The sequence below is a fragment of the Oncorhynchus keta genome, unplaced genomic scaffold (assembly GCF_023373465.1).
Source record: "Oncorhynchus keta strain PuntledgeMale-10-30-2019 unplaced genomic scaffold, Oket_V2 Un_contig_17669_pilon_pilon, whole genome shotgun sequence".
In the NCBI taxonomy this organism is placed as follows: Eukaryota; Metazoa; Chordata; class Actinopteri; order Salmoniformes; family Salmonidae; genus Oncorhynchus; species Oncorhynchus keta.
In genome coordinates, this window is record NW_026280522.1 from 6896 (window position 1) to 23896 (window position 17001).

Consider the following 17001-nt stretch of genomic DNA (forward strand, 5'->3'; position numbering starts at 1 on the left):
TTGTTAGTATATTACAGGGCAGATTAATGTAGAATTGCTGTGGGAGTGGTATTTATATCCCGTCACTACTGATCATTCATCCATACTGTGTGTGTCCCATCATTGCAGCTTTGGAAATAAATTAACTATCCATTCAATGCTCCTTCCTGTGTTGACTCACTGACTTGAGGGACCAGGATGGTCACACTAGGTCGATATCTAACTCAAGCTTCACCTCATTTTTTTTTATTTATTTCACCTTTATTTAACCAGGTAGGCTAGTTGAGAACAAGTTCTCATTTGCAACTGCGACCTGGCCAAGATAAAGCATAGCAGTGTGAACAGACAACACAGAGTTACACATGGAGTAAACAATTAACAAGTCAAAATAATACAGTAGAAAAAAGGAGAGTCTATATACATTGTGTGCAAAAGGCATGAGGAGGTAGGCGAATAATTACAATTTTGCAGATTAACACTGGAGTGAAACAGATGGATCCTGCTGAAGGTAAACACTGAAACAGATGGATCCTGCTGAAGGTAAACACTGAAACAGATGGATCCTGCTGAAGGTAAACACTGAAACAGATGGATCCTGCTGAAGGTAAACACTGAAACAGATGGATCCTGCTGAAGGTAAACACTGAAACAGATGGATCCTGCTGAAGGTAAACACTGAAACAGATGGATCCTGCTGAAGGTAAACACTGAAACAGATGGATCCTGCTGAAGGTAAACACTGAAACAGATGGATCCTGCTGAAGGTAAACACTGAAACAGATGGATCCTGCTGAAGGTAAACACTGAAGCTGAAGGTAAACACAGAAACAGATGGATCCTGCTGAAGGTAAACACTGAAACAGATGGATCCTGCAGAAGGTAAACACAGAAACAGATGGATCCTGCTGAAGGTAAACACTGAAACAGATGGATCCTGCTGAAGGTAAACACTGAAACAGATGGATCCTGCTGAAGGTAAACACTGAAACAGATGGATCCTGCTGAAGGTAAACACTGAAACAGATGGATCCTGCTGAAGGTAAACACTGAAACAGATGGATCCTGCTGAAGGTAAACACTGAAACAGATGGATCCTGCTGAAGGTAAACACTGAAACAGATGGATCCTGCTGAAGGTAAACACTGAAACAGATGGATCCTGCTGAAGGTAAACACTGAAACAGATGGATCCTGCTGAAGGTAAACACTGAAACAGATGGATCCTGCTGAAGGTAAACACTGAAACAGATGGATCCTGCTGAAGGTAAACACTGAAACAGATGGATCCTGAAACTGAAGGTAAACACTGAAACAGATGGATCCTGCTGAAGGTAAACAGAAACAGATGGATCCTGCTGAAGGTAAACACAGAAACAGATGGATCCTGCTGAAGGTAAACACTGAAACAGATGGATCCTGCTGAAGGTAAACACTGAAACAGATGGATCCTGCTGAAGGTAAACACTGAAACAGATGGATCCTGCTGAAGGTAAACACTGAAACAGATGGATCCTGCTGAAGGTAAACACTGAAACAGATGGATCCTGCTGAAGGTAAACACTGAAACAGATGGATCCTGCTGAAGGTAAACACTGAAACAGATGGATCCTGCTGAAGGTAAACACTGAAACAGATGGATCCTGCTGAAGGTAAACACTGAAACAGATGGATCCTGCTGAAGGTAAACACTGAAACAGATGGATCCTGCTGAAGGTAAACACTGAAACAGATGGATCCTGCTGAAGGTAAACACTGAAACAGATGGATCCTGCTGAAGGTAAACACTGAAACAGATGGATCCTGCTGAAGGTAAACACTGAAACAGATGGATCCTGCTGAAGGTAAACACTGAAACAGATGGATAGATCCTGCTGAAGGTAAACACTGAAACAGATGGATCCTGCTGAAGGTAAACACTGAAACAGATGGATCCTGCTGAAGGTAAACACTGAAACAGATGGATCCTGCTGAAGGTAAACACTGAAACAGATGGATCCTGCTGAAGGTAAACACTGAAACAGATGGATCCTGCTGAAGGTAAACACTGAAACAGATGGATAGATCCTGCTGAAGGTAAACGCTGAAACAGATGGATAGATCCTGCTGAAGGTAAACACTGAAACAGATGGATCCTGCTGAAGGTAAACACTGAAACAGATGGATAGATCCTGCTGAAGGTAAACGCTGAAACAGATGGATAGATCCTGCTGAAGGTAAACACTGAAACAGATAGATAGATCCTGCTGAAGGTAAACACTGAAACAGATGGATCCTGCTGAAGGTAAACACTGAAACAGATGGATAGATCCTGCTGAAGGTAAACGCTGAAACAGATGGATAGATCCTGCTGAAGGTAAACGCTGAAACAGATGGATAGATCCTGCTGAAGGTAAACGCTGAAACAGATGGATAGATCCTGCTGAAGGTAAACACTGAAACAGATGGATCCTGCTGAAGGTAAACACTGAAACAGATGGATCCTGCTGAAGGTAAACACTGAAACAGATGGATCCTGCTGAAGGTAAACACAGAAACAGATGGACAAGCCAGCACAGGTGTGACACATAATAACGAGGTGACACCAATCAGTGCGTTCTGTGTGTGAAAGTCCAACCTCAAATCCAAAGCCTGTAACAACTTCCCCGTTAAGACAACAAATGTATCCTATATTTCTCCCCCACTAGATTCTACAACTCACGTTCCCTTGGAACAAAATAAATTGTAATTCTATTCTCCAATACGGAAAAACATGCAGTCAAAATAAATTGTAATCCATGGCCAAGCACTGGCTAAATGCAAAACTTGCTGACTGCCCACCCTTGAGACAATCAGCAACCAACTCCCGCAATATCCGTAGTAACTTTCCACCTTACTTCTCGCTCTCTTTTCAGGGTTCACTCGATGGGCATGTTGTTGGATCGGGGCCAAGTCCCCAATGTCGTGCTCCAGTACATTTGGGTTGGAACATCTGAGAATGAATCCTGATATTCTAAAAGCAGGGCAACAACATCAATATAATTTTACCAATAAAAACCCAAAAAGGGTCAGCTGGTTGCATAAATAATTATGAAAATCAAAACCAAATGTTCACCCCTTTGTTAATATGTATTCACTTAATGGTGAGGCATGGAATAATAAAACATGTATATTTTGTCAGGCTGAATGTTTGAAATATGAGGTGATTTGAGACATGCTTCTTCAGTAGTGGAATAAAGACAATTAACATTTGAATGTTGTCAAAAAATACTGGAGTGATGTCAGATTGTTAATACAATTGATTATAGACCAATTTATTGTACAGCTTTCATGTGTGTGTATATACACAAACATCTGCAACAATTATCATATTTTTTAAACAAGCAGCTTTTTCAACTTGTAGAAAACAGCTGGCTACATTTTGAAGTGCTGCATTTTGATTAGTGGGTCACCAACGCAGTAAGTGTAACGCAGCTCTTTTTTCGTAAAATAATACTCTTTCAATTCAGAGCCTGGATTTCCCCCTGAGGTTAATATCCATATCATGCCACAATCAATTGAACAGGACAAACAATAAGGTAGAACATCATTAAAACACTCCTACTACAATGTTAAAACATTCTACATTGTGACATCATTAAAATACTCCTACTACAATGTTAAAACATTCTACATTGTGACATCATTAAAATACTCCTACTACAATGTTAAAACATTCTACATTGTGACATCATTAAAATAATCCTACTACAATGTTAAAACATTCTACATTGTGACATCATTAAAATACTCCTACTACAATGTTAAAACATTCTACATTGTGACATCATTAAAATAATCCTACTACAATGTTAAAACATTCTACATTGTGACATCATTAAAATAATCCTACTACAATGTTAAAACATTCTACATTGTGACATCATTAAAATACTCCTACTACAATGTTAAAACATTCTACATTCTGACATCATTAAAATACTCCTACTACAATGTTTTCAAAAAATTCTACATTCTGACATTATTTCATTGATATCTTGAAACAACTTCTTCATGTATGTATTTTCTGATGTTTGATCAGATATCTTTTATCAGAGTATCTCTCTCCTGTGTGTGTTCTCTGGTGTGAAGTCAGCTGGCTAGATTGAACAAAACTCCTCCCACATTGATCACAGCTATAAGGTTTCTCTCCTGTGTGTTTTCTCTTGTGAACTGTCAGCTCTCCAGATTGACTAAAACTCCTCCCACATTGACCACAGCTATACGGTTTCTCTCCTGTGTGTGTTCTCTGGTGAACTGTCAGACCGCTAGATGTAGTAAAACTCCTCCCACATTGACCACAGCTATAGGGTTTCTCTCCTGTGTGTGTCCTCAGGTGTTGAGTCAGAGAGCCAGATGTTGTGAAACTCTTCCCACATTGATCACAGCTATAAGATTTATCTCCTGTGTGTGTTCTCTGGTGTAGAGTCAGGTGGCCGGATGTAGCAAATCTCTTCCCACATTGATCACAGCTATAGGGTTTCTCTCCTGTGTGTGTTCTCTGGTGAACTGTCAGACCGCTAGATGTAGGAAAACTACTCCCACATTGACCACAGCTATAAGATTTCTCTCCTGTGTGTATTCTCTTGTGCACTCTCAGATCTCCAGATCGACAAAAACTCTTCCCACATTGATCACAGCTATATGGTTTCTCTCCTGTGTGTATTCTCTGGTGTAGAGTCAGATGGCAAGATCGACCAAACCTCTTCCCACATTGATCACAGCTATAGGGTTTCTCTCCTGTGTGTGTTCTCTGGTGTCGTGTCAGCTGGTCAGATTGAACAAAACTCTTCCCACATTGAACACAGCTATAGGGTTTCTCTCCTGTGTGTGTTCTCAGGTGTTGAGTCAGAGAGCCAGATGTTGTAAAACTCTTCCCACATTGACCACAGCTGTACGGTTTCTCTCCTGTGTGTGTTCTCTGGTGAACTGTCAGCTGGTCAGATTGAACAAAACTCTTCCCACATTGATCACAGCTATAGGGTTTCTCTCCTGTGTGTATTCTCTGGTGTAGAGTCAGATGGCAAGATCGACCAAACATCTTCCCACATTGATCACAGCTATAAGGTTTCTCTCCTGTGTGTATTCTCTGGTGCACTGTCAGCTCTCCAGATCGACAAAAACTCTTCCCACATTGACCACAGCTATAAGATTTCTCTCCTGTGTGTGTTCTCTGGTGCACTGTCAGCTCTCCAGATCGACAAAAACTCTTCCCACATTGACCACAGCTGTAAGATTTCTCTCCTGTGTGTGTTCTCTGGTGCACTGTCAGCTCTCCAGATCGACCAAACCTCTTCCCACATTGTTTATTGAGGTGTTCTGATCTGGAGAGACCCTTCTCTCCCTCTTCAGCATCATGAGGTTGTTGAGGCTCCCCAGAGGATCCACGATAGTCCCGTATCTCTCCTGTGTGAACAACAAAGTCAGACAGATGATTAAAGGCCCACAACAGCAGAAGTCCACTGTAAAAGGTGATGCCAACAGCGTAGCTATGATGTTGTACAGCAATTGACGTCTGTAATGAATGTTAACATTATTTGACAATTGTCTTAAAATTAGCAAGAAAAGTAATATTTTTTCTTGTTTTCACATTAGTAGTAACATCGATGATTGTAGGCTAGAAATAGGAAATTCATGTTGTTGAAACTCTAAACAGTGTGCCAGACGACTTTTGGTCTCCAAGGCACCTTTCTGTGTTTGCTAAACTTGCAGCATGAGGGCGATGCACATGCAATTTGATTGCAGATACTCCTCCCTGCTAATGAGGAAACCGATAGTTATGGATGTAGTATATCTGCCTGCAGCAAAAATGGTGGGCAAAGATTTTAGTTTTTCAGTATTCTGAATGTGAATGGGGGAAAACTCAGGGGAGTAACCTCCATTTCCAGGTTGCTTATGAGAGCATTTCACACTACTTTGGATTATAAATGTAATGCTCGTTTGAACGTCCTGCTTAATATAATGTTTGTGTCGTCATCGCAAATCAACCTCTTTGTACTTAAAAAACACTTCAACCAGTAAAATGCTCTTTGTCTGAGGGTTTGTACACGGTTTGCCAAATTGGCCCATAACTTAACCTAACAACAAATGAAGGAAAATAGCTCTGTGTGTTGTACAATAGCCTATCCAACAAGGAACAGTTCTCTACACATTATGACGGTAGGGATGTTGGATCCAACGTGGAGCATAACTGTCTTTACCAGAGTAATGAATGAAGAAGCACTTTGGCTGTTGTTGTATGTCTTGATGTTTGTCATGTGACTGTGATTCAGAAAAGTATTTCCTGGATCAGCTGATGATAGATGAACATGTGACTAACTAAACAGCTACAGTATTAAGAATGATGTTTAATTATTGAAGAACCACATTAATGACAGTATCCATTTGGGTGTTGTCAATAAAGTTACGATATTTATTATTTTTCTTAATGTTATTTATTTAACCTTTATTTAACCAGGTGGCCATGATGTAATAATGATAGTTTAACCAGGTAGGCCAGTTGCGATCAAGTTCTCAAAGGAACAGTCAATAGAATATAAATATCTATATAGTGTCTGCAAATGGTGTAGGGTGGAAAGGCAATAAATATGCCATAGTAGCGATGTAATTACAATTTAGCAAATTGACACTGGAGAGATAGATGTGCAGATGATGATGTGCAAGTAGAAATACTGGTGTGGAAAAGAGCAAAAAAGTTTTAAAAAAACATGGGGATGAGGTAGGTAGTTGGATGGGCTATTTACAGATGGGCTGTGTACAGCTGCAGCGATCGGTAAGCTGCTCAGATAGCTGATGCTTAAGGTTAGTGAGGGAGAAATAAGTCTCCAACTTCAACGATTTTTGCTATTCGTTCCAGTCATTGGCAGCAGAGAACTGGAAGGAAAGGCGGCCAAAGGAGGTGTTGGCTTTGGGGGTGACCAGGTGGGTGTTGCTATGGTGACCAGTGAGCTGAGTTAAGGCAGAGCTTTACCTAGCAAAGACTGAGAGATGACCTGGAGCCAACGGATTTGGCGACGAATATGTAGCGAGGGCCAGCGGACAGCCGACAGGTCGCAGTGGTGGGTGGTATATGGGGCTTTGGTGACAAAACGGATGGCACTGTGATAGACTGCATCCAGTTTGCTGAGTAAAGTGTTGGAGGCTATTTTGTAATTGACATCGCCATGGTCAAGGATCGGTAGGATAGTCAGTTTTACGAGGGTATGTTTGGCACTGTGAGTGAAGGAGGCTTTGTTGAGAAATAGGAAGCCGATTCTAGATTTAATTTTGGATTGGAGATGATTCATATTAGTCTGGAATGAGAGTTTACAGTCTAACCAGACACCTCCGTAATTGTTGTTGTCCACGTATTCTAAGTCAGAACCGTCCAGAGTAGTGGTGCTAGTCCGGGGGGTGCGGGCAGCGATCGGTTGTTGATTGAGTCGAAAGCATTGGCCAGGTCGATGAAGACTGCTGCACAGTACTGTCTTTTATCGATGGTGGTTATGATATTGTTTAGTACCTTGAGCGTGGCTGAGGTGCACCCGTGACCAGCTCGGAAACTGGATTGTACAGCGGAGAAGGTACAGTGGGATTCGAAATGGTCAGTGATCTGTTTGTTAACTTGGCATTCAAAGACTTTAGAAAGGCAGGGCAGGATGGACCTAGGTCTAACAGTTTGGTTTATCGGTGGTGACAGTGTTTCCTAGCCTCAGTGCAGTAGGCAGCTGGGATGAGGTGCTCTTATTCTCCATGGATTTTACAGTGTCCCAAAACTTTTGGGAGTTAGAGCTACAGGATAAAAATGTATGTTTGAAAAAGCTAGCCGTTGCTTTCCTAACTGATTGTGTGTATTGGTTCCTGACTTCTCTGAAAAGTTGCATATCACGGGGCTATTCGATGCTAATGCAGAACGCCACAGGATGTTTTTGTGCTGGTCGAGGGCAGTCAGGTCTGGAGTGAACCAAGGTCTATATCTGTTCTTAGTTTTACATTTTTTGAAAGGGTCATGCTTATTTAAGGTGGTGAGGAAATGATTTTTAAAGAACAACGAGGCATCCTCTACTGACGGGATGAGGTCCAAATCCTTCCAGGATACCCAGGCCTGGTCGATTAGAAAGGCATGCTTGCAGAAGTGTTTTAGGGAGCGTTTGAATGTGATGAGCAGAGGTGTATTTGGAGGGCAAGTTGGTCAGGATAATATCTATGAGGGTGCCCATGTTTACGGATTTAGGGTTGTACCACAACATAAAGACATAAAGACATAAAGCAATCACAGGTGTTGATTGGGAGAGCTAGCTAAGACAACAACGGGTAAGACAACAGTTAATCATCTAAGACAACAGGTAAAATGGCAATGAATGGGCAGAGAGGGTCAGTTAACTACACACAGGGCCTGAGTTCGAGACTGTGGCCGACAGATAAACAAAAAACTAAATGGAGACCCGTGATTAATAAACAATCCAGCAGGCATCAGCTATGTAGACAAATGATCATAGGGTCCAGTGAACAGGAATATAAGAACCAGGGAAGCCGTTAGGTAGTCATTACTACGCTAGCCGGGAGATGCGCCTGGCTCGAGGCTAACTGGTGCTAGCTTCGGGACAAGGGCATCACGGACGTCCTGCAAAGGCCGGTTGAGGGCACATCGGACAGAATTACGTCGGCAGACCAGTCGTGATTGATCGGCGGGGCTCCGTGTTGACAAAGGGTCCAGGCCAATTGGCAAAAGAGGTACTGCAGCTGGAGTAATTTTGTTTGCTAGCCGGGAGATGCACCTGGCTCGAGGCTAACTGGTGCTAGCTTCGGAACAAGGGCGTTAGCCACTATAGCCACACTGGTGCAAAGATCCAGAGCTTACGGCAGGAATCCGGTGATGTAGTGGCTTCTAGTCGTCTTAGTGAAGAGTCTGGGAGGCATCAGCTGTGTAGCCGAGTGATCATAGGATCCACTGAGCAGGCTGGGAGATGAGCCTGGCTCAAGACTAGCTTCGAGGCTGGGCCACTTGGTGGCTGCAAGCTAGCTGCGATTATCCGGTGTAATGGTCCAGAGCGGGAATTACGGCAAGAATACGGTGATGTAGTGGAGAAAAACAGTCTGATATGCTCAGGGTTGATATTACACTGTGCAGACTGGCAGGTATTATCCAGGCTAAATCAAATCAAATTTATTTATATAGCCCTTCGTACATCAGCTGATATCTCAAAGTGCTGTACAGAAACCCAGCCTAAAACGCCAAACAGCAAGCAATGCAGGTGTAGAAGCACATTTGATTTGATTTGACTAGTAACCGGAAGGTTGCAAGTTCAAACCCCCGAGCTGTCGTTCTGTCCCTGAACAGGCAGTTAACCCACTGTTCCTAGGCCGTCATTGAAAATAAGAATTTGTTCTTAACTGACTTGCCTAGTTAAATAAAGGTAAAAAAAAAAAAAAAGACATGTCAGCCTGCTTTGCCAAAAGGAACCCAAAGGATGGATGGAAAAGGTTGCCGACTGCTGGTGTAGTTTATTACCAGAGACTATAGGAGCATAACGTCAGAATTTACGAAGGCCAGCGGGAGGAGGAAGAGTTTTTTACTGATGGTTAGGCTATCTTGATCTCTGGTTCCCGAGTCATATGTGTGTCTTAATTATTTAATCAAACTGCGTGCTCAAAGCATCAGACCAGTTCAGTACATATAGTTGATTTTATTAAAAACCACATGGGATGTGTCTATATATGGAAAAATACATGTTTATAACATTTCTCCAAATCGGTTGTTAGAAAGAAAAGATGATTCTTGGTTGACCCAAGATTTGTTTTAGTTGGGGCCCTAGTGCATTCATTAAGTTCAGACCGCTTCCCTTTTTACACATTTTGTTACGTTACTTATTCTAAATTAGATTTGTTTTAAAGAATTAAATGAAAATGTTAAATGTTTTAGAAATGCTTGAGACTCAAATGAATGAATCATGTTTTGAGGATATACAGTGTGTTTACATTTACTAATGAACATTGTCGTGAAAAAAAAGCTTATATTTTGGGTTCTGATGGGGTACGACAGTTGACCTAAGCTCATGAGGCATTTATAAGTGATTTCTTCAAGAAGCAATGGGTACATATCATTCATGTATAAGTCCCAAAATGGATGTAACAACTGCTGATAGCCCCTCCTGGGCTAATCTAATAGGAGATATTGGGGAGTACAGTATTTCAGACATTGTCATTGGATGCATTTGATCAATTGTTAACGTTTTGTTGATGGTCCACTCTTGATGTTCTACACGTTACAGTGAAGCTTCAGCCATTCCTACAGAACAACATTAAAGTGGAGAACCCTTTTACTGCATATTGGTTCAACGACTGCAGAGACGGTACTTACTGGTGTTAAACAGATCACCACCCTCCTCTTCTTCCTCCAATGTGACAGTAATCTCCCCCTCCTCCTTCTCATCCTCCTCTTCTTTTACTCTGAACGTGTCTTCCTCTTCTTTCACTGAAACGTCTTCATCTTCTTTCACTGAAACGTTTTCTCTTCTTTCACTGAAACGTCTTTCTCTTCTTTCACTGTAACAGCATCACCTTCTACTTGTTTTACTGTAACATCCTCCTCTTCCTTCTCCTCTTTCACAACAATGTTCTGCCACAGACCCTCTTTCTCCGTCCAGCAGACCTCATCTTCTTTAACAGGAGGAGAGTAGTTTAGGGAGCTCATGGTCGTGGATGTTAGCTAGCTAGCTATCATTAGCGACTAGGCTCCTGCTAACTTAACCAGCCAGCTACTAAAGCTGACTAATACAAAATAACGTAATATTAAATTAAACAGTTTAACAAGTTTAGACACAGAAGTGTGTCTGAAACACAGTAGCTAATATACACCGAAATCGTATAAATATCTTGAATCTTTCGGCTATATTGGCTAGCAAGCTACCGAGGTGGTTGACGAGCTGTTTCTGAAGAACCGTCCACTAGATTATACGTCACGCTGGCAGCGTCGCCTGAAAGACGCACATCGCCGCCTGCTGACTGGAGGGGAAACGCAGTTGAGGATCATATTTTATTTTGAGACAAAGGATTTAAATCCTTTGAGACAAAGGATTTACATGGATTTAATTAAATAATACTATTATATTGAGACATACAAAGACCTGAATGTGTTGATTGATTAGTGCAAATAAAACATGTTTACTACAGCACATTAAAGGCAGTTTCATTAAATCAAACTAAATCTAAATAAGTAGCTAGCTACTGTCGGTCTATACTGCTCCTACATGGTGTAACAATACATCATGTAGATGTATATAATGAACAGACTAGGTCTATACTGCTCCTACATGGTGTAACAATACATCATGTAGATGTATATAATGAACAGACTAGGTCTATACTGCTCCTACATGGTGTAACAATACATCATGTAGATGTATATAATGAACAGACTAGGTCTATACTGCTCCTACATGGTGTAACAATACATCATGTAGATGTATATAATGAACAGACTAGGTCTATACTGCTCCTACATGGTGTAACAATACATCATGTAGATGTATATAATGAACAGACTAGGTCTATACTGCTCCTACATGGTGTAACAATACATCATGTAGATGTATATAATGAACAGACTAGGTCTATACTGCTCCTACATGGTGTAACAATACATCATGAACAGATGTATATAATGAACAGACTAGGTCTATACTGCTCCTACATGGTGTAACAATACATCATGTAGATGTATATAATGAACAGACTAGGTCCATACTGCTCCTACATGGTGTAACAATACATCATGTAGATGTATATAATGAACAGACTAGGTCTATACTGCTCCTACATGGTGTAACAATACATCATGTAGATGTATATAATGAACAGACTAGGTCTATACTGCTCCTACATGGTGTAACAATACATCATGTAGATGTATATAATGAACAGACTAGGTCTATACTGCTCCTACATGGTGTAACAATACATCATGTAGATGTATATAATGAACAGACTAGGTCTATACTGCTCCTACATGGTGTAACAATACATCATGTAGATGTATATAATGAACAGACTAGGTCTATACTGCTCCTACATGGTGTAACAATACATCATGTAGATGTATATAATGACCAGACTAGGTCTATACTGCTCCTACATGGTGTAACATCATGTAGATGTATATAATGAACAGACTAGGTCTATACTGCTCCTACATGGTGTAACAATACATCATGTAGATGTATATAATGAACAGACTAGGTCTATACTGCTCCTACATGGTGTAACAATACATCATGTAGATGTATATAATGAACAGACTAGGTCTATACTGCTCCTACATGGTGTAACAATACATCATATATATAATGAACAGACTAGGTCTATACTGCTCCTACATGGTGTAACAATACATCATGTATATAATGAACAGACTAGGTCTATACTGCTCCTACATGGTGTAACATCATGTAGATGTATATAATGAACAGACTAGGTCTATACTGCTCCTACATGGTGTAACAATACATCATGTAGATGTATATAATGAACAGACTAGGTCTATACTGCTCCTCCTACACATGGAACAGACTGTATACTACATAACATCATGTAGATGTATATAATGACCAGACTAGGTCTATACTGCTCCTACATGGTGTAACAATACATCATGTAGATGTATATAATGAACAGACTAGGTCTATACTGCTCCTACATGGTGTAACAATACATCATGTAGATGTATATAATGAACAGACTAGGTCTATACTGCTCCTACATGGTGTAACAATACATCATGTATATAATGAACAGACTAGGTCTATAGTAACAATACATCATGTATATAATGAACAGACTAGGTCTACACGGTGTAACAATACATCATGTATATAATGAACAGACTAGGTCTATACTGCTCCTACATGGTATAACAATACATCATGTAGATGTATATAATGAACAGACTAGGTCTATACTGCTCCTACATGGTGTAACAATACATCATGTAGATGTATATAATGAACAGACTAGGTCCATACTGCTCCTACATGGTGTAACATCATGTAGATGTATATAATGAACAGACTAGGTCTATACTGCTCCTACATGGTGTAACAATACATCATGTAGATGTATATAATGAACAGACTAGGTCTATACTGCTCCTACATGGTGTAACAATACATCATGTAGATGTATATAATGAACAGACTAGGTCTATACTGCTCCTACACGGTGTAACAATACATCATGTAGATGTATATAATGAACAGACTAGGTCTATACTGCTCCTACATGGTGTAACAATACATCATGTAGATGTATATAATGAACAGACTAGGTCTATACTGCTCCTACATGGTGTAACATCATGTAGATGTATATAATGAACAGACTAGGTCTATACTGCTCCTACATGGTGTACATCATGTATATAATGAACAGACTAGGTCTATACTGCTCCTACATGGTGTAACATCATGTAGATGTATATAATGAACAGACTAGGTCTATACTGCTCCTACATGGTGTAACAATACATCATGTAGATGTATAATGAACAGACTAGGTCTATACTGCTCCTACATGGTGTAACAATACATCATGTAGATGTATATAATGAACAGACTAGGTCTATACTGCTCCTACATGGTGTAACAATACATCATGTAGATGTATATAATGAACAGACTAGGTCCATACTGCTCCTACATCTGTAACAATACATTATGTATATAATGAACAGACTAGGTCTATACTGCTCCTACATGGTGTAACAATACATCATGTAGATGTATATAATGAACAGACTAGGTCTATACTGCTCCTACATGGTGTAACAATACATCATGTAGATGTATATAATGAACAGACTAGGTCTATACTGACATGGTGTAACAATACATTATGTATATAATGAACAGACTAGGTCTATACTGCTCCTACATGGTGTAACAATACATCATGTAGATGTATATAATGAACAGACTAGGTCTATACTGCTCCTACATGGTGTAACAATACATCATGTAGATGTATATAATGAACAGACTAGGTCTATACTGCTCCTACATGGTGTAACATCATGTATATAATGAACAGACTAGGTCTATACTGCTCCTACATGGTGTAACAATACATCATGTAGATGTATATAATGAACAGACTAGGTCTATACTGCTCCTACATGGTGTAACAATACATCATGTAGATGTATATAATGAACAGACTAGGTCTATACTGCTCCTACATGGTGTAACATACATCATGTAGATGTATATAATGAACAGACTAGGTCTATACTGCTCCTACATGGTGTAACAATACATCATGTATATAATGAACAGACTAGGTCTATACTGCTCCTACATGGTGTAACAATACATTAATATAATACATCACTGCTCCTACAGTAACAATACATCATGTATATAATGAACAGACTAGGTCTATACTGCTCCTACATGGTGTAACAATACATCATGTAGATGTATATAATGAACAGACTAGGTCTATACTGCTCCTACATGGTGTAACAATACATCATGTAGATGTATATAATGAACAGACTAGGTCTATACTGCTCCTACATGGTGTAACAATACATTATGTATATAATGAACAGACTAGGTCTATACTGCTCCTACATGGTGTAACAATACATCATGTAGATGTATATAATGAACAGACTAGGTCTATACTGCTCCTACATGGTGTAACAATACATCATGTAGATGTATATAATGAACAGACTAGGTCTATACTGCTCCTACATGGTGTAACAATACATCATGTAGATGTATATAATGAACAGACTAGGTCTATACTGCTCCTACATGGTGTAACAATACATCATGTAGATGTATATAATGAACAGACTAGGTCTATACTGCTCCTACATGGTGTAACAATACATCATGTAGATGTATATAATGAACAGACTAGGTCTATACTGCTCCTACATGGTGTAACAATACATCATGTATATAATGAACAGACTAGGTCTATACTGCTCCTACATGGGGTAACAATACATTATGTATATAATGAACAGACTAGGTCTATACTGCTCCTACACGGTGTAACAATACATCATGTATATAATGAACAGACTAGGTCTATACTGCTCCTACATGGGGTAACAATACATTATGTATATAATGAACAGACTAGGTCTATACTGCTCCTACACGGTGTAACAATACATCATGTATATAATGAACAGACTAGGTCTATACTGCTCCTACATGGTGTAACAATACATCATGTAGATGTATATAATGAACAGACTAGGTCTGTACTGCTCCTACATGGTGTAACAATACATCATGTATATAATGAACAGACTAGGTCTATACTGCTCCTACATGGTGTAACAATACATCATGTAGATGTATATAATGAACAGACTAGGTCTGTACTGCTCCTACATGGTGTAACAATACATCATGTAGATGTATATAATGAACAGACTAGGTCTATACTGCTCCTACATGGTGTAGATGTATATAATGAACAGACAGGTCTGTACTGCTCCTACATGGTGTAACAATACATCATGTAGATGTACACTACCGTTCAACAGTTTGGGGTCACTTAGAAATGTCCTTGTTTTTGAAAGAAAATCAACAATTGTTCTTAATCATTTATAAAAACCTGTTTTTGCTTTGTCATTATGGGATATTGTGATGTCATTATGGGGTATTGTGATGTCATTATGGGGTATTGTGATGTCATTATGAGGGGAAAAAATCAATTTAATCCATTTTAGAATAAGGATGTAACGTAACAAAATGTGTAAACAGTGAAGGGGTCTGAATACTTTCCAAAATGCACGGTATATATAGGGGCAGTACTTAGTGACATCACTTCCTGAAACAGGATGTACAAATATATAACATAGGTTCACAATATCAACATTCAATGTATCAGAATATATGACCAAGCTGGAAGTGTAAACGCCAGCTTAGCCACAATCCTAGAGGTTCACTGATGATCAACCTCCTCCTTCACATCTGACTCCTGATGATCAACCTCCTCCTTCACATCTGACTCCTGATGATCAACCTCCTCCTTCACATCTGACTCCTGATGATCAACCTCCTCCTTCACATCTGACTCCTGATGATCAACCTCCTCCTTCACATCTGACTCCTGATGATCAACCTCCTCCTTCACATCTGACTCCTGATGATCAACCTCCTCCTTCACATCTGACTCCTGATGATCAACCTCCTCCTTCACATCTGACTCCTGATGATCAACCTCCTCCTTCACATCTGACTCCTGATGATCAATCGCCTCCTTCACATCTGACTCCTGATGATCAACCTCCTCCTTCACATCGGACTCCTGATGATCAACCTCCTCCATCACATCTGACTCCTGATGATCAACCTCCTCCTTCACATCTGACTCCAGTGATCAATCCAGAGCGTCTTCTTTCTTGGGGGGAATCCCGATGTACGACGTCATCCAATAGGCCGTCATCACCACCACCACCCACAAGTTAATTGTCATTCAGGTTATCAATGGGAAGAGCATCAGCAATATGTCCTGTCTGGTAACTTGTCTCATTTAATGGATTTAAATTGGCAGGTGTAGAATGTATGCACACATGACTGTAAGTCGCTTTGGATAAAAGCGTCTGCTAAATGGCATATATTATTATTATATTATATATTATATTATATTATTATATATTATTATATTATATTATTATTATTATTATTTAGGTGCACAGGGAGAAACCCCATTAAAACACTTTTGGAATTCTTGAACTGTATCAATGTCTGTGGCCTGTGATGTTGGGATAAATGATAGTCCCTTATTATACAAGAGACAAAATTCACAAATTCTACAGCACATTTACATTACATTTACATTACATTTAAGTCATTTAGCAGACGCTCTTATCCAGAGCGACTTACAAATTGGTGCATTCACCTCAGCACAACGGCAGAGTCATGTCTTAAGTGTAAAACTAACAATGACTCAATAATCCATCTGGGAATGTTATGACGTCATAAAGTTATGGGAAAGTTGGCTG

The 17001-nt window shown here is 39.8% G+C and overlaps 1 protein-coding gene and 2 long non-coding RNA genes across 8 annotated transcripts; 2 read left to right on the forward strand and 1 right to left on the reverse strand.

The window, feature by feature from the left end:
• Window positions 1-247: 247 nt before the first annotated feature.
• On the forward strand, window positions 248-2335 carry LOC127919836 (uncharacterized). Of its 5 annotated transcripts, none has more exons than XR_008104250.1 (4): window positions 248-922; window positions 1340-2051; window positions 2088-2191; window positions 2228-2335. It is a non-coding gene; the product is annotated as an uncharacterized LOC127919836 (long non-coding RNA). The 5 variants fall into 5 exon arrangements; XR_008104251.1 differs by having other exon boundaries at window positions 250-922; window positions 2120-2155; window positions 2228-2309; XR_008104249.1 differs by having other exon boundaries at window positions 249-922; window positions 1340-2191.
• A 74-nt stretch (window positions 2336-2409) lies between these two features.
• LOC127919835 (zinc finger protein 883-like) lies at window positions 2410-10525 on the reverse strand (the record flags this gene model as incomplete). Its single annotated transcript, XM_052503693.1, has 2 exons — window positions 2410-5399; window positions 10333-10525. Coding segments are annotated over 2 exons (1587 nt in total), but the record flags the coding sequence as incomplete, so codon positions are not given.
• Window positions 10526-11907: 1382 nt separating this feature from the next.
• LOC127919837 (uncharacterized) lies at window positions 11908-14039 on the forward strand. Of its 2 annotated transcripts, none has more exons than XR_008104255.1 (5): window positions 11908-12088; window positions 12587-12769; window positions 12858-12983; window positions 13042-13351; window positions 13882-14039. It is a non-coding gene; the product is annotated as an uncharacterized LOC127919837 (long non-coding RNA). The 2 variants fall into 2 exon arrangements; XR_008104254.1 differs by lacking the exon at window positions 13882-14039 and adding an exon at window positions 13403-13478 and having other exon boundaries at window positions 13231-13351.
• Window positions 14040-17001: the final 2962 nt, after the last annotated feature.